This window comes from Perca fluviatilis, chromosome 4, assembly GCF_010015445.1.
Source record: "Perca fluviatilis chromosome 4, GENO_Pfluv_1.0, whole genome shotgun sequence".
Classification (NCBI taxonomy): domain Eukaryota; kingdom Metazoa; phylum Chordata; class Actinopteri; order Perciformes; family Percidae; genus Perca; species Perca fluviatilis.
This window is the reverse complement of record NC_053115.1, coordinates 21,259,999-21,280,832: the sequence shown is the minus strand read 5'-3', so window position 1 is coordinate 21,280,832 and position 20,834 is coordinate 21,259,999. Positions and strand designations below refer to the sequence as shown.

The 20,834-nt window shown below is 39.5% G+C and overlaps 1 protein-coding gene across 1 annotated transcript in view; it reads left to right on the top strand.

Annotated features, from left to right (window-relative positions):
- The first annotated feature begins 5,286 nt into the window (after positions 1-5,286).
- The window catches only part of syn2b (synapsin IIb), a 78,829-nt gene continuing 63,281 nt past the window's right edge, over positions 5,287-20,834 (top strand). Inside the window, exon 1 of the mRNA XM_039797788.1 lies at positions 5,287-6,328. Within this exon, the coding sequence (XP_039653722.1) occupies positions 5,880-6,328 (449 nt within the window). The 5' untranslated portion in view covers positions 5,287-5,879. The remainder of the gene's footprint in view (positions 6,329-20,834) is intronic.

Genomic DNA, 20,834 nt, shown 5'->3' with positions numbered 1-20,834 from the left:
CACACACACACACACACACACACACACACACACCTCTGTAGAGGCACAGCTGCTCCAGGCCCCCACAAGACAAACAGAAGAAGCTGCTTTTATGCTACTCCACTAAAGGGTTACACTGTCACTGAGCAGAGAGTAAGCCAGTAATAGATAATAATATGGGAGTCAGAAGCAGAGCTAGAATGCACATTTGAGACACAGGATAGTACCTTGAGTTACAATGTTAGTATTATTAGTACCTACACTTGAGCGTTTTAGTTTAAAATAGTGTTAGTTGATTTGTAATGGCACAAATGCTTAACTTATCATATAGATTATGTGAAAAAATATTATGTAGGTAAACAGTGTATGTTGAGTGAAAGAGTTAATGTAACCATAACATGAGGGCACTCAAAATGAGTGTTCCAGTTATTCATTAGTTGTTTTATAACACGCATGCACACACACTTCATTACATTTCTCATATAAATCACACCTGAATATCTTTGTTGACACTAAGACCCTAAGAATTTATACACTCGATGTCAGGTCAATGGCTGGTTAATCTTAATTTTGCCTACAGCAATATATTTTGAGCCTGGGACTACTTCATGATAGCAGTGACAACATCAAAGTTAACTGACAATATTTTAAAGCAACACACACAGCCCTACAGGTTGTCTCATTGGAACACCCCGCTACCCAACGCGAGTTGTAGTTCCAATGAGACAACCTGTAGGGCTGAAAGTTACATATTGTTGCTTTCAAGGGACAGTTCACCCCCAAATACATATTTCCCTCTTACCTGTAGTTGCATGATTGTTTGATGGTGCTATCTCTGTAATATTTAACCTACTTGCTTTCCAAAAAAATCAAAATCAACCTTGTTCCTATTGATCATGAGAACTTTGAGACAGATTATTGCCATCATCGCTTGTCTTTTATTTGTGTATAATGTTATATTAAATAGTACGGACCAGTGTCACATGTAAAAAGTTCCGTTATAGAGGGTTAGAAATGTGTGTAATGTAGTAGTAGATAACTTTATTGTCCCCGTGGGGCAGTTGGGTTTGCGGTACAATCGCAAGGCACTTTATAACAAGACATCAGACATATGATACAAACAAATAATTATTATATCAGACACCGACAAACAAAACATGAAGAATATACATCACACACTACAATACACTATACACCCTTGGGTATGGTCAGACCAGCTGGACGACTAGCTTATTCTGACTGATTTAAGGCTTTTATGGCTTGTGGTACGAAAGAAAATTTGGATCTGTTCTTGGTCAGAAGGGGTAGGCAGAAACGACGCATAGATGGCAGTAGTTTAAAATGTGATGATCTGTTAGTGTCTAATACCACATATTGTGGGTCGTGTTGCATTTCCAACAAACCCTTTGCAATATGCTGTTAGATTTAAGCTCTGCCTCGCCTGCTGCTGCACCGCTGACACAAAAGCTTACCTGTAACTGCTGCAATCACTTCCTGCCACCATTACTGCTGTTCAACGCCCCCCCCCTTCTCCACCCTAGCATCCACCTCTAGGTCTATTCTCCCGGGAGTATGATGATTTATAATTCCTGTAGTGCTTTTATTGTGTTTCCCAAGCCAACTTTTGTTTTTACTCGTTGCCATGGCAATTTTGAATCTTAAATTTAGTGTAGGCCTATCGTAAAAATGTTCAACATCTGGCCTATTGTAAAAAATATCAACATCTGTCTCTGCAGCACTGCAACACATTCTGAAGAGGAGGTTTTGCTGTGTAAACGTGGTGCATGTATGTGTGGTGTATACAGCCCTGGTTAAATGGTGTTTTAGGGGATTTGCTGCAGATCTCTGAGGCGTAGGTGGGTGTTTTAATCTTGTTGCTCCATCCATCCATCTACACAGTACTGGTAAAAAGAGAGGTGGCTTATCTATTAAAATAGCTCGTCTGAATTAATTTATTAGCTACATTATTCCCTAAAGTAGCTTCAAAGGCTAGGATAGAGGATTTAATTTTTCCTCGTTTTAACGAAGTAAATTGCATCAAGACTCATTTCCAATACAAGAGACATAGTGAGATGGCTTCTGTGTTAAAGGTGCAGTAGGCGATGCTGCGCGAAGATTGACAATATTTGAACTCAACTGCCAAACAAATACAACCCCCTACACTGTATATAGTAACAGTACTTTTACTTGAGTACAACTGTAACCTTATAATAGCACAGCCCCATAATATCCCTGTTGTGTTCGGGGTTGAGCTCCCTGTGTTTTCTATTAACCTCCTGGGGCATCTGTCGATTACGTCCTGCAAGGAATGCTTCCATTTATTGACTTTTGCTTCAGTATTAGCTGCCCCATTACATCTAGTCATTAAAAAGTTATCAATTAAACAAAACTTGGATTGAATTGAAATCAAATTGACTAATTTATCAGGGAAATTGTAATTTGAAATTGTATGCATGGCCTACTGAGGTTGTAGCATGTATTACACCATGTCATAAGCACATACCAAGATGCCAGATGTACACAGAGCCCTGATTTGTCATGGATTATCTGAATCGAGCTAGTGAAGCCACAGGAGGTTGGACCCTGGCATACTCACCCACACACACTTGGCTATCTGCAGCAAATTCCCCCAAAGCAGCATTTAACCAGACAGACATAAACAAACACCTACCTCCTACTGTCCTACCTCCACCAAAGATAGTGTTTTATGTTCTAATTCTAATTAAGGATCATATTAATATTTTTGTATTTATTACTGAATGAATAGTGTTTTGTGCAAAATAATGAATAAATAACCCACACTCAGTAGCAAAATGTTGACTGTGTGTGTGTGTGTGTGCGTGTGTGTGCATACACTGGCCTTAACAGTGCTGATGTGTGAGGATGTGTAAGCTCACGTGTATTTGAGTCTGTGCTTGTAGTATATGTGCACATGTGAGTGTGTTGTTAGATGAGTGATGCTCCTGGCATTGTGAATCTACTGTTTGCGTATTCTTACTGTGTTTCCTCCAACGCAGCAGCACAAGGCAGATCCTATCATACTCTTCTCTCTAAGCTATATAGCTACACCATACTTAACAACACACACTCAAGTCAAAGGAGGGGGAGGGGGGGGGGGACATGAGGAAGGTTTATGGGGGCTATTATCTATTTTAATCTTTTTTTCAAAGGAGATGTTGGTTAACACTAATCATTCATGCTATACAAGCTGGAGTGTGTCTTTGTAAATGGTTGTAAAAAAAGAGAAAAAAAACACTAATTCAAATGCACAAATTGCCACATTCGCCTGCATAATTTCATGGACACATATATTATATAATGGCTGTTTGGAAATGTGTTATGGGTTGTGTATGTGTGTCATGGAACATGTAGTCCAGGATCAGCTACAGTTCACACTGCAGCTCTGTGACTCACTCGGCTCTTCTGGTTGACTTAATAACGCCACTGGGCTTGACTCATCACGACTACAAATGTGCATGTTCAAAAGTCTTTTGAGGACTGAACACAGGTCAATTTATAATTTTTTTTATAAATTGACCTTCAACTTTACCACTCTGAGTCCAAAGAGGGATTTATGTACTGACATGTCTCTTCGGACATGTCTTTTCTTTTATGACAAGAAAAGGGGGTTCACCTTTTTTTTGTTCGGTCAGCACTTTTTGTGTCACATCATATTAGTTCCGATGCACCCTAGAGGCATTGGTCTTTAATAGATTTAAAAGCACAGTCCATATCTAGCAGTTTTATGTTAAGCTGTTAAATCCTAAACTGAAGGGTTGAATAGAAAGTGAGTGCTTGTGGCTGATGGAATACACTGCAATAGTGTCTAGTAATCTATGAGGCACTCACTCCTTGCCTGTGTAAAATGGTACCCCAAATAATGAATCACAAATAAAGAGATATTGGTATATGAGTGGTTTAGAGTACAGCTGAAAAGCAGCCCTTCAATGGCATAAAGGTCAGGGAAAACATTTTCATCAGTTTTAGATAGAAATGTCAATGCTTGATGCTAAATGACAAGTCGAATCTGACAAATGGGTCGGAGAATATTTCTAAATTAGTAAAAATGTTACATCCTTTAAGAAAGAATTGCCCATTGAACACAAGATAGATGTACTGTAGGTCTATATTTTCTTCTACTGCAGTCTTTCTGTTCTTCTTCGTGTGGTTCAGATGTGTGTGGGATTTTCTTTTCGCTCATATAATCTCCTTTCTCCCTCTTTTGTCCTGTCATCTTCTGGCTGTTTTTTTTTAGGCGCAGCCTGCTGCTGCTAGAATTTGGAGAAGTGCTCTTCTAATGCCCTTAAATAGTGACTGCATAATGAAGCCATGGCATAGGGAGGAGATGTTTGTTTAGGAATAAGAAGTGAAAGACACACAAAAAACAGTCTGATACACTAAGTGGTGTAGTAAAGAAACTGGATCTTCTCCTTAACTGAAAAGAATGTATGTATTTGAGTACTGGATTCGTCATCCGTGTTTTTGAGTGTTCTGCTAGAAAGTCGAGGTTTGCCAAAACTGTAATTTGCTTGCTAAACGGTTTCTATAGTCATTATAGAAACCTACCATTTAGGTATCCTTGGATGTTGCTGCTTTACATGCTGATGCTACAATGTCCTTAAGTAAAATCACCAAGAAGATCTTGCTGCAATAATAATGATCTGATTACTGGCGAGCTTGTGCTACCTCAAAGCCCAGCACACACCAGGTTTAGTGTAAAAGGCCTATTAGTATTAGTAGCGCCACCATTACCTTCGTAGGCTGCAGAACAGCACACGTTATAAAGGAGCAACACGTTCCACTTAACTGGAGGGAATCATTTGACTGAATAAATCAGTCGATAGGAACTATTAGAGAGAAAACATCTCTGTCCCAGCTTTTTTCACCATATTAGTATGAATTACAAATCAACCCTGCCCTCCAGTATGCCAAATGCTTTAAATGACCATTGAGCAGATTCTCGGGGGGGGGGGGATTTTTTCAGCTCTATGAGAATTCATCTACTAGAAAATGTGTCAGCACAAACAGTACATGAGCCCATAATGGCGGGAAAAGGGATGAGGGAGAAGGAGGTTTATAAAGATGGATGGATGGATGGCGGGAGAAGGAGGTGGGGCTTGCAGGGCAGGGTGGATGGTGTTTCCATCTCTGAACTCCACCTTGTGCGCGCTCGCAGGAAACCCCTTCCAGTCGATGCACACGGCACGCAGTGCTACAAGGCTGCAGCACGACACACACACGTAGCCTATGATGTAGGAGGATGATGACAGGAGAGAGGAGGAGGCGGCGAGGGGGAGGGGGAGAGAGCCAGTGAGCGTGCCGAGTGAGAGTGAGTGAGCAAGAGGAAAAGGACAGAGTGAAAGGGTGAGCTAGGCAGAGAGAAGCATCTCTTGAGTGCATTCAGCTCGCAGCAGCTCAGGAGGCAGGAAGGCAGAGCAGAGGGGGGAGAGCACCTGCACCACACACCTCTCTCTCTCTCTCTCTCTCTCTCTCAGACACCCTCTCGCACGTCACACACACGCATTTGTGAGGAGGCGTGAGGCTCAAGAGGAGGAACACCACATACACGCACGTTGTTTCGTTGGCTTAGCTGCGCTTTGGAGAGCTGTCTCTTGAAGACTGGACCAGAGCTGTATCCATCGCTTCATCCATCCGTTTCCTTCCTTCCTGCTTTCCATTCCTCTAACTCAGAAGCAGCTCTCTGTCACCCATCCCCCAATTATTTGGACTGATTTGCTCTCTGTCATTCATCTAACCTCTGACCAGTGTGTGTGTGTCTCTCTCTCTCTGTAACCATCTCAGCCTGTCTCTGCTCTCACTCCATTCAGCCAAGAGATCAAGAGACACACTTGGAGAGCAACTAACCGACTGCCTGAGACACCGACCTTTCGAGCGCAATCATGAACTTCCTTCGCCGCCGCCTCTCTGACAGCAGCTTCATGTCCAACCTGCCCAACGGCTACATGACAGACCTCCAGAGGCCTGACCCAGCTGCTCCTCCTCCCCCCACCGCCACCTCCCCTTCCCAGCAAAGTGCACCCCCAACCTCGGCGCCCGCGCCTGCCCAGTCCCCGACCAAAGCTCCAACACCGTCCCAGGCACCCGCCAGCTCCCCCGCAGCTCAGGAGCGGCGTGCGAGCCAGCCGGCTCAGCAGCCTCAACAGGCCCAGCCGTCCTCCTCCTCCTCCTCTGGCTTCTTCAGCTCCTTCAGCTCCATCAGCTCCATCACCAACGTGGTCAAACAGACGGCGGCATCCGCCGCTGGGTTTGTGGAGCAGTCTGCTACGTCTCCCTCGCTCTCCAAGAAGTTCAAGATCCTGTTGGTCATTGACGAGCCCCAGCATGAGTGGTAAGTGTTAAGATTCAAATGACTTTAATGATGGGTTGAGTGTTGGCCAATTGACTGATGGGAAGTTGGTTGTGTTAGCTGGCACGCTGTTTCTGTTTTTTTGGGACGCTCTTCAGATTTGGTGTAAAAATTTTGGGTTATAGTAAGCCAGAAGGAATATGATTTACTGTTAATTTGAAAAAGCTCACTTAAGTGTGCGTGCATTGGCCTAACGATGACTGACACATTGCGATTGATTTTAGTCTCACATGAATCCTGAAATGAATTCTTAAATCCTTTTCTTTTTGTGTTATATGTCTTTGTATTCAAATGTTTTCCCTCCTCTTACTAAAGCTGCTCCCAAAATAGAAACAGCTCCATTAATCTAAAAAGACAGGACAGCTTTTCTCTGGGGTTCGAATTCACACATCCCACCACCCAGCACTGTCCCCTGCCTCTGTTTTTGTGTGTTTATGTGAACCTTTATGACGTCATGTACGTGCATGCTTATGTTAGAGAGCTATGAGTAAGTGTTTTCATCCCTTGACAGCACAAGTTGGCTAACAGGATATTATCCTTCCACTATCAACTCGTATATCATACAGTCATAAAAGAGCAATGAAGCTCTGAATAAAACATCACATAACACAAGTGAAATGTAAGTCCTTGGCTGTGTTGTAATATTTGCTATCCCACTCGCTGCTTTCTGTTTCTGTAAATCACATTTTCAGGCTATAAAGGTTTTCTGTGTGGCGGATGATGATGGATTTTACAGCCGTTCATTGCTGTCATTATGTCGGTGTAGTTTCATCTTCTTAGCCCTGGATTGGATGGCTATGTGATATAGTGGCAACACTTTTGACCTTTTCAATTTAATTGACGTTCTCGAGTGTTGTCTTTTGGCAATTATTGGGTACTATCTCACATAAAACTGAGTGTGTTTACTGTTGCAAACAAAAAAACGTGATATGGTCAAACGCATAGCAGAACAAATGAGTAAGTGGACCACGAGTTGAGATTGTTGCTGGTTTAAAGGTCAAGAATGAAGTGGCTTTTGTGGCCAGGATAGCTCAGTCGGTAGAGCGGGCGCACATACACAGAGGTTCATGCCTCGACGCAGAAGGTCCAGGGTCCGACCTGGGAAGATTTCCTTCCCCCTCTCTCTCACCCTTTCATTGTTTGCTTTCCTATCATTAAAGACGGAAATGCCCAAAAAAAGTATCTTTTAAAAAAGAAAAAGAAAAAAAAAGAATGAAGTGTCTTTTAAGCTTTTAAACCAACAAGGAAGAGAAGTCCTTAAGGGGTTGACAATGGTTTGAACGTCAATGAGTTCAGTGACAACTGAGCAAACTCCATCTGCTGATGACTATGTGATATGGTCAAAAGCTCCAGAACAAGCGAGTAAGTAGGCCTTTAGTTGAGATTGGTTCATAATGGTTTATAATTATTTGGGAAGTTGACTATTTTCCGTTTGAAAATGCATCTTGTTAATGCAAATGAATGCATTGCCACTATTAACCATTTTGGCTCCATTCTCTTGTGGTACAGTATTGAAATGCCATAATACTAAATAGCTATAATCCTATATGTATTACTGTCATTTGCAGTGAAAATAAGTGGTGCAATTTACCATTGATGAAGTAATGTCTGAGACACTGGTACATAAAACGATTAAATGGTTTTTCAATGTTTAGTACAGTGGATATTATTTCCAACACAATCAGAACAGGATTAACTCTATAATGGTGAATTATGAATGGTGAATACATGCATGAGTGCTGAGGTTCCACTACACTGTAGTGGCAGCTCTACTTTAGGGTAATCCTGTGCAACTTGCTGGGAGTGTTTTTGGTGGCTTATGATTGGATGGCTTCCACCATAATGTTTTGGCGATGTCTGAATGTGAGACACTGCAGCTTACATTCAGAAAAGTGGCGCTTAAATGCGTTGCTTTACTTAAGTCCTGTTTTTACAAAATATATAATGACCGTACGCATATGGATATAATATCTGAATTATCTGAAATAGCATAAGCAAGTGCCAACTACTCTGCATAGCCAGAAAAAAAGACATTTAAGAGTTTATTCCTCCAGAATAATTGTATTCCTTAGCTGCCTTTACAACCAGATTGTTGCCCTTTAAAATCACTGTAGCCTGTCATTGCTGAAACCCCTCATGACCTACGACAGTCATTTTAAGTGATGTGTAACCACCACTAACAATGTGGTTTATGTAGTGTGGTTTTAGAAGGAAGGGATCTGATTGCTCTACATTTGGGAGACATGTACAGTATGCATAGAAATAAGTATTGAGTTTGAATTTGTTTATTGAAACAGTAACACAAGAAAATAAAATATAATAAATATTGTGCAGGTGAGATTAAGAAAACCCCTAGGGGCTTATAGAAGGGATCTCACCTAAGGAAGAAAAAAAAATATATATAATGAGCAATTACAATTACAAGAGTCCTAATCAAACAACAATACATTGAACACAAGTGAGCACTGAATAAAAAAACAAAAACAAGCATTAGGTTGGCTACATAAACAAAGTCATAAAATAAATTACAAGAATATAGGCGGTGACTATTTAGTTGGCGGTGACTGCTAATTCATGTCACATTACAAATGTGTGCTAAGTGAATGCTGTGAAATATGTGTAGATCTAGCCAATGTAGAAATACATGTTCAAGTTCTTGCAAACTGTCTTCCACGTCTTTGTCCTGGTCCACACCAGAAAAGCCTAAATCCTGTAATACATATGCAGACTTGTTGTAGGGCAATGGTGCCAAGTAAGTAATGAAATTTGACATTTAAGAAATGTAATGCAATGAATTTGTAACTTCACTGGCATTATTTCCAAACCTCCTCCCATTTTGTTTGTAAACAATACTTCATCCAAATAGCTGAACATAAATATTAATGTTGTTTCTTTGAGGGCTTGCAGACAGAGCTTCACTTAAAGCATTTAGGCCAGAGAGGCATTCTGCTAAATGTTATTGATTTTCCACTCAGCACAGAGTGTGGTCTGAGACTTTCAGTAATATACTAATAAAATAAAAACCGAAAGATTTTTCATGTCGTTCTCATCAAGGCTATATTCTAATCAATCAGAAATGAGAGCACACGTCTGTTTGACGTTACTTGTATCTGCACACACACACACAAATATTTTATAAAAAAAAAACATTTCATTTTATTTATTTTTTTAAATAATTTTTTATGGATAGCATCAGCCTGAAGCCAGACTTTTAGGTGATCCTCACATCATGAAATTTGAAACTATCCTGCCAAATCACAAATTCTGCCATCAGTTGGGGGAATAATCACTTCTTTACGTTACATAGCGATGATCGTAATAAGAAACAATGAGGCTTTTTTTCTCTTGCTCTGTCTGTCTTCTTTTAGTTCCTTTGTACCTTCATTCGCCTTTCTCCAACATAAACTTTTTCTTTTACACTCAGAATGTTAGTGTGTGTTTGTGTGTTTGTGTGTGTTTGTGTGTGTGTGTGTGTGTGTGTGTGTGTGTGTGTGTGTGTGTGTGTGTGTGTGTGTGTGTGTGTGTGTGTGTGTGTGTGCCTATCAAGGTGGCTTCAGCACACAGGGGCGGTTGAAGGAAGATAGAGGGAGAAGATCTGGGAATCTCCCTTTATCGGATGTCTATGTGACGCTCTTTCCTGTTTGTCTTGTTGGGTGTTCTTGTCCGCCTTTTTCCTCTTTGCTTCCCTCTCTCTGCTTTTTATCATGACAGTCTCTCTGTGTGTGGCTCCAGAGAAAGTGCTCCGGGTTCCTGATGTGATGAAGTAATGAAAAGAGACGTGGTGATTCAGCAGTTTCAGCCCAAAGGCCACATCTGCACTCTTTCCTTTGCTGCTCTATATCTGTCTGCATCTCTCTCGCTGTCTTTTTTTTTTTGTTGCTCTCCTTTTCTTTATCTCTCTGTTTATCTATTGAATATACTGTATGTACTCTGCGGTCTGTACCAGTGAGCGTATTTTCCACCTATATTGCATAATTACCCATCAGAGGAGATTATTTCGGACTGTTGACTTTTTAATATGACTCATAGCAGAGGGTTTTGTTGGTTTGACTGCAGGTTGACGCACAGTTCTCCGACGAGCGGGGATCAATGGTGAATGTCACCTAATCGCCCTGCAGTTAAAGCTCAAGCTTTAACTTGTTGGTATTTGAGAGCATACTGAGTACATTTGAAACATTTGAAACTGTTTCAACTGACTAGGAAGCACAAAAACTACAAAATAAGAAAAACAAATCACCATATTTGTGTTCTTCCCTGTGGTTGCACAGCAGAAAAGGCACAGTTTTTATCAACTCATTCACTTTTTTAGTATGATGATGACGACCTACTTTAAATTTAAACAAGACCCTTAAGTTTGTGCATGTCTGTGTGCTTGCATGCATGCATGCATGTGTTTAAAAAAAGTAATTCTAATTTTCTCCATAGCCAGCAGACAGGAGTACACAGTGAGAGCAGGTGGGGAGGTGGAGCAACATCTCACACATGCACACACTCATGAATTTACGAGCACCTTCATGGTGTGTTTGTATTTTCTGTCATCTGATTATACACGATAGAAAAAACAAACTGTTATCAAACTGAATTCAGCATTTTTCGGTGTTCCTCGTTTTTGCTGAACGAGTTTACTATAGAAATGTGGTTTGGGAATAAAGCAGGTCATTGTTAAATTTTATTTACTAAAGATATACACTCTAAATACACTTTTTTCACAACACACCCACATAGAGTGCAGCACATACACTAAAAACTGCAAACATGTCCAGTCTTTTTCAAGGGTGCTTGGCATTTCTGCTGGATGTAGTTTTGACTTCATGGCCATTATTCGGGAATTATTCATGGCATTATGGTTATCAGCTGCAGGTACACACACACACACACACACACACACACACACACACACACACACACACACACACACACACACACACACATACAGAGATAACTAACCTTAGTACAGCCGGTAGCAATATCATGTTGACTTTATAGGGTCCTCTTGGTTTCGACCTCCTGGTGTCTTGTACCTCTCAGCTGTTACTAGACCAGTGGCGTTTCCAGCCCAAGGGGTTATACAGAAACAACTCCAATGTAAAATGTGTAACCTTGTAACTTCCAAAATAGGACGTGATGGTTTTTAAAGTTCAAAACTGATAAAACATGTTGAAAGTATGTTTTTAAGCCTGTTAATAAACAATAGCATTTCTATCATTTGTTTAATGGCTAATGTGATCTATGTTCACCTTTACCTTTACAAGGAGCCCTAGCGAGTTATGAGTTATGTCTCACTCATTCAACCACTGGAATGGACATTTTTCACATTTTTAGACTTTTCATGTACTAAAAGATTAACTGTCAGTGCTGCCCTAATTATCATGGTCACAATCAATCCCAAACCTCAATCTTTGGTAATCCAAACCTGAATATTTTCCTAACCATAACGAAGTTTTACCAAAAACAAACCTTAGCTATAGCGGTGGCAGATCAGAAAGCGGTCATATGAATACTTATTTTAACGTATGCAATTGTTTTGGAAGACACTGAGAAGAGATGTGATCCTGCCTATAGTGGGGTCAGGTCAGAAAACCTGTTTTGCAATGAAAAACTATGTATATGTTGTTTGTTTAAACTTATGATTGTTGGGGCTTGTCTCTGCAAAGAAATGAAAAGCTCTTAGGTGTCAACTTATAAACACAATATTGGCATTATAAATAAAGACCCATTGACCAAGTTATATATATTTTTTTAAATGTATGAAATCTATTCATTTATTTATTTGTCATTTTCACGAGAGTCTTTGAACACTCATAAATATATAGTCTTATTTTAATAAATGGTAGAAATATACGCTGGTTTTATTGTGTATCTTTCATTATTTCGCATTTTAATAAATATGATTATTTATTCCACGCTGTCGCTGTGAGGAGTACCTAGATAAACAGAAGGCTTGTGTTTGCTCCCAGGAGACCAGGCTATTAGTGATTGCAAATTTGTGGCACTGGCTATGTCAATACTGACTGACTAATAACCAGCATTGAGAATATTTTAATCCCTGAGGCCTGTTAGGACTAAAGATCACCTATTACATTTATGTCAAGAAAAGCAGTTATCCTTTTAGCTTATTTAAATGTGGCAGGAAGTAAAATTTCCCCCCTTTGCATTGGTAAGTAGTATGTACGTTTCCCTTTACTTTGCTGTTTTTTCCCTGCTCTCCACTGTGGCAGACATTTTGTAAAGACAATTATATAAGCACAGCACTTACTGCCTGTGCCATCTCCATAAATTGACATATCAAGAGGCTGTTAAACTAAACGAGCCAAACAGCTTGAGTGGTTTTATTCCCTAAAATATAATCTAACCAAGAAGCCAGAGGCCGCAGTACAGTCTGAATGAATGGTTACGCGAATGATGCCAAAACAAAGCTAACAAGGAGCAAAGAAGATTTTACATTATTTTAAAGGAATGTGTACATCTATGAATTAGAGCTGGGAGATATGGAGAAAATCAAATACATCGATGTCAATATTGTGGCGATATTGAAGGGTTCACTATTGGTGCTTTCACAAATATTTACACAATGAGAGTTTAGATAAATAATCAGCAATAATCAGTCCCTCCAGGATTTCGCGGCCTTTTTTTGAGATTGTTGTGGCCCAAAATGCCTGATTTTGCGGGAGCTTTTGTAAAAAAAATTGCGATAAAAGTTGCAATGTCTTTTGTATGTTTGTTGCAATGAAGTTGTGGGAGACAGTGAAAGTTGCAAAAAAGTTGCGATTTTTTTTTTTTTTTTGGTATAGTTCTTTAAAAATAAAAAGGAAACTTGTTTCGGGGAGAATAAAACTACTCTGGGCTGAGTTTTCCTAGTAACCTTACCAAAAAGGCTCAGGATGCTGCAGATGTTGGTATAATATGAAAATGGCTGGTGGATTTAAGACAAAAAATAATAATTAATTGAATTAATCAAATTTGAACATATGTGTCATTGGCTTGTTGATCTGTACATTGTTAGTTAATTTCCTAACCTGGTCTGGGACACACATTCATATGGTTTGATAAAGTACTGACTTCAACTTATCATTGCACTTACAATAACGAGCATAGCTGTCCTCAATTTAGGTCATTGTGTCGTCTCCTCTCCGGTTTTTCCTGCATCCACCGTGTGTGTCTGCGTCAGGAGAGGGGGAACTGTATGAGCAGCAGCCTAGCCCACGCCCGCTGCAGACAGCCGACAGGATTGAAACAGCAGCTGCTGACTTTAGAGTGAAAAAAACATTACAGCGTACATTGATGTTAAAATGTATACAGGTTGGCAGGGCGGTCTGAAATGTTTTGCACGGTCTTTCGCTGTACGTTTTGTTGGTAAATGGGAGATGTTTGAGTCTCGTCTTCATATCGGAAAAAAGCTTTCTCTCACTCCCGCTTGGTCAGTGGCACTTAGAGTCACATTATACTGACGTAAAGTCTGGCATGTGGGACTGCTGGGATTGGTTGAAGTCACGGGAAACTCCAGTTATTGGTCAAATTTGAGGAAAAGTTGCGGTGATGATGTGGATACCATGGCAAATTATAAAACAGTAAATAAGTCCAGAAAATTACATTACTTCACTGTAATGCAGCCTTCAAAACCAGGATATCACGATATCCAAAACCTAAGACGATATCTAGCCTCATATATCAATGTCGATATAATATCAATATATTGCCCAGCCCTACTATGAATAGAACTACAGTTTGGCCCCATTTAATACAATTATACTCGAAAATACATTAAAAATTACTTTTGTAAGGTGGGTTTATCAAGCAGTTTTAGCAGAGTGGCTAATGAAGACTATCCACACATCAGCACTAAAAAAATGGCCGCACAGGTAGATTGTGCAAGCCGCTTATCGCGACCCATATTTAGTTGTTTGTTGTAAGGTGGTGACCTCTAATGGCCGATGTAGGAGGAAGTTAAGTAATGTAGTATAAAGAGCACCACATTCTGTGTGGAAAAAAGGTTGGGGTGGTGGATCAGTCAAACAAACATAGGACTTTCACTCAGGAGGCCGCTGTTCATGTGCCATGTAAAACCAAAAGTCAAGTAAGTTAAAGGAACACGCCGACTTATTGGGACTTTAGCTTATTCACCGTAACCCATACATACCCTTCTCATCTCTGTGTGTGTTGTAACTCTGTCCGACGGCCCCTCCGGTAGCTAAGCCTAGCACAGATCCTGGAGGTAACTGGTTCCTATTTACATGTTGTGATTTGTATAGTCATAGGGTGTACAAATAACAAGGTCACATTAGACACAGCCATCTTCTATCTGTATATAAACGGGGAACTATATTCTCAGAAAGGCAAAGCAGTGCTACTTCTGCTACTTGGGCGGAGTGATATGCTTGCAGCACCTGAGAAGCCCCGAGCAGAGAGTTACAACACGCACGGAGATGAGAAGGGTATGTATGGACTTATCTAACTCTGGGGGATACGGTGAATAAGTTAAAGTCCCAATAAGTCAGCGTGTTCCTTTAACCAACGCAACTACATTAATACCTAACCACGTCATGGACGTAACTACATCACAGACTTACACCCGTAGCAATCCTACTCCTTTTTAACCCAAACCATAATCGTTTCCTTAACCTAATCAAGTAGTATTGTTGCCTAAATCTAACTAAGTAGTTCCGTTTCACAATGTTAACCACGTGTTTAAAACAACTTCTGTGCGACCGTTTCACAATATTAAATAGAACGGTCATATGTTGTTTTATGAGTCTTTAAAAATCTGATTTGTTTCTATATCACATATTTTATTTTAATGAAGAGGTTGTGAATGAAGCCTAATATATGAAGTTACAATTAATTTTATATATTCTTTATTTATATAATATTTTGCATACACAGGTTGGTTTTGCACTAAAGCACTATAATAAAGAAAGAAAACCTGCACTTAACCTTTTTCGCTGTCATTTTGTATTCATAGTTGGACAGATATCGTAATGTATCATTATACAGTAGGATTGTCTAGCAATATATTGATTATCGCAGAATTGCTGTATCGTGATATTATCGGTATTGTGAGCCATGTATCGCGTATCGTATCGAGAGGTAACCTGTGATTCGCATAACTACTAATTACCACTACATATTTTTAGTGAAAAGCCTGCGCCTTGTGAGAATGCTAGCTGATGAATGGTGGGAACAGTACTGTTTTAGCTAAAAACTATTTATGTCCGTTGAAAAGCCAAATAGGTTTGATGTTATTTAGCCTGGTGAAAACTGTCTGTGGATACCAGAAGCGAGACATTTGTTGTGAATTTAGGCTAAGCAGGTATTAAAGGGGCTGTACTCGATATTCAGAAAAAAAGTGGTCTGGGATAGCCTCTACATGCCAGACGTTTCCAGACTCGTCAAATACCAACACTTTGCCACGCCCCTTGGCGTCTGACGCACAAGGCACTTGTGCACTTACATGCATGCACAAGAACAGAAAAGCTCAGATTAGAACACAGAGGAGGGTGACCTTATTCTCTGTTCAGGAGGCCATTACTCCACTAAATCTTTATAGCAAATATTTGTTACTGTATTCATGTTTTGAATATATCGAGTACAGCTCATTTTAATATACTCATTATACCCTGTAATGCTAATTTTTTTGGGGATTATTTTGAATTGGGAATAATTTGCTTAGATAGAGAATTTCTTTCCATGCATGTTTTGTAAGTATATATGGTCCATATATCTAATGTTGTCTAAATGGAGCCTTATATAATATTGATCCCCGAAAAATAGATTTTACCCATTTTAAAATAGAAGAATAGAATGAATGTGCAGTAATATACAGAAGTGAGGCAGACATTGTGACAGTAGTATACTTACTATACTACTATTTAAGACAGGCAAAATATTTTATGCGAGTATATCGTACTCACGGGCTTGGAATTGAATAAATTTGGGAGTAAATGTATACATAAGTGCTGCACTTTAAAGTGAATTATTTGCACATTAGTAATCACTAATGATGTAAAAATCAACTTAACTCTAATGATAAGGGGATCAAATGAAAGATCAATTCCCCAGGAGACATGCCAGATATTTCAGTTTATTTATTTTTTAATATAATCCTGCACATTGTATAAACAGACCTCTTCAATCCTCTTTTTTTAAATAGCCTCTTCAGTAGAATGATGAGGCGTTATTCAAGCAAGGGCAGATGCATCGATTGGAGCTACTACACAAAAGCTTTTTACTCCATCATAATACAAGATATTTCCATTGAATCTAGTTCAAGTTTAGGAGACCCACGCAATGTAGAGTTTAGTGGAACTTATGACTTATATAATAGGAAACCTTCTGCTTTATCAACCGAGATTAACTAGAAATGCTATAGCTGCTGATTGAACCAACAACTATCTTCTGTTTGCAACTAAAACACATTAAAATAGGTCAATTGGGAAGGGCGATTTGTTCAATAATACTTTTTTTTTTTTTAAAGATAATTTTTTTAGCTTTTCCGCCTTTAATGGACAGGACCGGTGAGAGAGGGGGAAGACATGCAGGAAATCGTCACTGGTCAGAGTCGAACCCTGGACCTCTGCGTCAAGGCATAAATCTCTAAATATATGTGCGCCTGCTCTACCCACTGAGCCAACCAAACCACAACAGGAATTGTTTTGATTGTGTTATTAGTATTGCTGATCTTTTTTTTTTTTATCATTGTGTGCTACTCTAACTCCTCTGCAGTATCTCAGTGATAGACCCGTTATTATGCATGCATGAGGCACACAGATTTTCTAAGCGGGCCATAAACGAGACCAATCAGCATTACAACCTCTAGTGAAATAGTCCACTGTTGCTATGGCAACCGGTAATCCTCTTCATGATTGTGAACATTTATGGTTGAAAAGAGGCATTGATGTGATTTTACCACACATAACGGTTTGCCGTTTACATTTAGTTTCTCTGCATGGGTTGCAAAAACAAATGTAATAATTAAAATATCAAAGTTGACATTCACACACTAAAAGCTTCCTCATCTCAATTAGTTTGTACGAGGTGTCGTCCAGCCACATCAGAGGTGTTTCTGTAGCTGTTCTGAACGGCCACAGCCTGCCTTCATAAAAACAGGGGAATTTTTTTAAAACACCATATTTTTCTTGTACTTCACATTGCTGCAGCTTGTCTTTTCACCCTGTGTGTTGAGCTCTCTGTTTTAGCTACAGAGTGAGGCATCACACTTCTACTCCATCTTTGTTGGGAGTCGCACATGTGCAGTAGCTAGGTAAGGACTACTAGCTAGTCAGTTGCAGAGTATGAGGGCGTGCCACGCTAGCAGCTAGGCTAGCATTACAACGTGTGTTACAAAAACATTTGTCACGGAAGTAAAAGCTGGACTACAACTCTTTGGAGCAGTTTGTGAACAGTGTTTTCTGTTGGAGATGGTAAGTACCTTTGGGGTGGACTTTGGGCATTTTCACTTTGTAAACCTATAACATGCACAAAAAAGATATATAACACAATAAAGGAAAGGGAAAAAGCCAAAAAGCATAATATGAGCACTTTAATACAATCGTATTATAAAATTTGCTTAAATCAGACATGTATTTTTTCCTCACTTTCCTTTTGCTTCTGAATAAGGAGAGTCTGTGTGTTCCTGAGAGAGATCAGAGAGCAGTGTTGGCACTTGCTGTGATAATTTCACCAGCAGAGGAAAGGTAGTTTTTATGCAAACACAAATATTTAACTAATTTCTTGACTCTAATTACAGCTGAGCAAAGTAGCCAGCAACTTCTGTCATGTAACTGTTCAAATGCTGGATCTAGTTAACGGCGTAAGGTTACTCGGATAGTGATGAGGCTGGCACAAGGGGGCGTGATACACATTGCTTAAGACAGTCGGGAAAATGTCCTAGAATGTCATGTTGTATGCTACGGCCCATACTGCTGGAACTTCTGTCTTAGGTTAAGTTACCCATTGCACTTAGATGTGACTCTTTGTAGTTGGGCTTATTTGAAGCTAATGTACTTTCACTTGATTCTTGCTGTCCGGAGTTTGTACCTTCATGGTTGAATGCACTTAGTGGAAGTCGCTTTGGATAAAAGCGTCAGCTAAATGACATGTAATGTAAGGTGTCGTGGCTGTAGCCACCACTCTCTTCACAACAATCCACTGCTTCATATTGATGTGTTAATTATTTATTTCTACCTAATGGGATTTACAAGATGGATGATATGCTGTAAAACTGCCCCCCAGGCTTATCAGCATGGTTATACCGTCTGATTAATTGCACATTTCCGACTAATTTGCAGCACAAAATTACAGCAGAGGCATCATTGACGTAACACACAGGGCATGATGTTATTATTGTCCATAAAGTAAACTGCATCTTGTGTACAGCAGCTGTGTGTGTGTGTGTGTATGTGTGTGTGTGTGTGTGTGTGTGTACTTTTCTTCTCACACACACACAAATGCATAAATGCAAGAAAATAACCTCTTTCATAACCTTTCATAACCTCCCAAAACTCTGTTTATTTCCGATCTAACAGTGACATAAAGACACACATGGTCTATCATACTTTTTAGATTGTTTTGCATTGTAGAGGCTGACACACAAAATGTGCTGTATTGTTATCATCATTAGTCCATCATTAGTACAGTTACAGCCTATTAAACGTGCTCATAGTGCAACACACTTTCCCTGAGCCTCACAGAAGTCGGTGCTTGACTCTTCTCAGGCCAACAAATAATACAACAACAACAATATCTATGACATTTTCCCTATAATACCTAAATATTTGATGTACTGTAATTAACACTCCACATTGTGTGTATTAAAGCCTACAGTACAATTATACCTTAAGGCAGCTGTCGGAGTGAGATCATTTTGTCTAGCGCCGACAGGTTGCTGTGTTAAAATATAAATAATATTAATATTAAAATGATGTTGCAATGATGATAATGATATGGTGAACACAATAATAATCTTTGATACATTTTTTCTTAGTTTTATGTTTTTATTAAGTTTCTGTATCATATTTAAACCCCAAATTAATTCAGATTAATGCATTGTGATTTCAGGTCAAATTTGTTTTTTTTGCTCCCCTCTGTGGAAACATGACTGTACGACAGGTCTGGACCAGTCGTGAATTTTTATTTGTACCTAAAAGAGAAAAAGTACAAGAAAACAAATGTTCATCACAGATACTGTATGTGTTCAGACGAGTGGTTCTTACATGAGGCCCAGTGATCCTTGTGTCTTGCAGCTTATGCCATTAAATTACACTCTAATTGCACAGAAAGTACACATAATTTGATCAGCTCAGGAGTAGTGGAATGCAATATGCTGACTGGGTGATGGTTTTTCCCCTTGAGACAGCCCTTTATGTACCCACAGCACTGTACAAAAAAGAAACACCTATACCTAATGGCATACAAGTCTGCTGTGTGATTAAACACAGGGTTGAGGGTTTCCCAAATTAATTCTGAGGTTCTGTGAATTCCCTATAGCAGAATTTAGATGGAGAGTCATGTCTGCTCAGTGTATCCCTTTTGTTTAATAGAAGAGTAGGTTCAGCCTGCCTTTGTTTGTCCTCTATTACGCAAGGGTCGATGTGAAGCACTGTTAGTCTTGGAAGTCAGCAGGGAATCAGGGCTATCTGACAGATAGAGGAAGTAAGTAATAATGGGGGAAATGGAGAGAAAAGAGATACCAGACAGGAGAACAGGGGTTATAACAGAGAAAGCTGGTTACAGAGGGAGAGACAGACATGAAAGAAAAAAGACAGAGGAGAAAATGAGCTCAGCAGAAGGGAAGATTCCTGTTTTCTATCCTTAACCAATAGCTACTTATGGTGTATCACGAGAAGCTGCATCACCAGGCTATTTCTCCCCTGGTAACTATCTCTCAGTGTCTGTTGCTCTCTTCCCTTCTTGCTTTCTCTTGCTGTCTCAGTTCAAACCATATAATGAGAGGCACCAATCCATCAAAGAATCAGAGCCTGAGTCACTGGCTGCCCGGTTCACTACCGACTCTTGGTGTTGACCACACATTAGCTGCCAAGCGCAACCTTGTTTTACAACGAAATGTCCGATGCAGTACAAGACATTTCCTATGCCTAGTATTGATTTATGTACATGACAAAGGAAGGAGTGTCTCATATTGTATCTTTTACATTCACACCAAAATAGGACTTGAGGGGCAAAAGAGAATATCATTGTTTGTAACATTTAGTTAGTGTATTTTGTAAATTATGCGTTGCAAAATGCAGTTTTGCCAAGTTCAGAACAGGACAATGGACATTATCCATCTTGATTATCTAGTACGATACCAGTTAGACACAAGATAAAATATGTTTTATCCTCTAAAAACTGTCTTTAACTTTTGATTGTTGATATTAGGGGTTGGGAGTTATAGATAAACTGTTCTGACACAGTATATTTAGTTTCAGATTATTATAGAGATATGTACGGAAATATGGCAATTTTAAGACTGAATTATTGATATCATACTGTT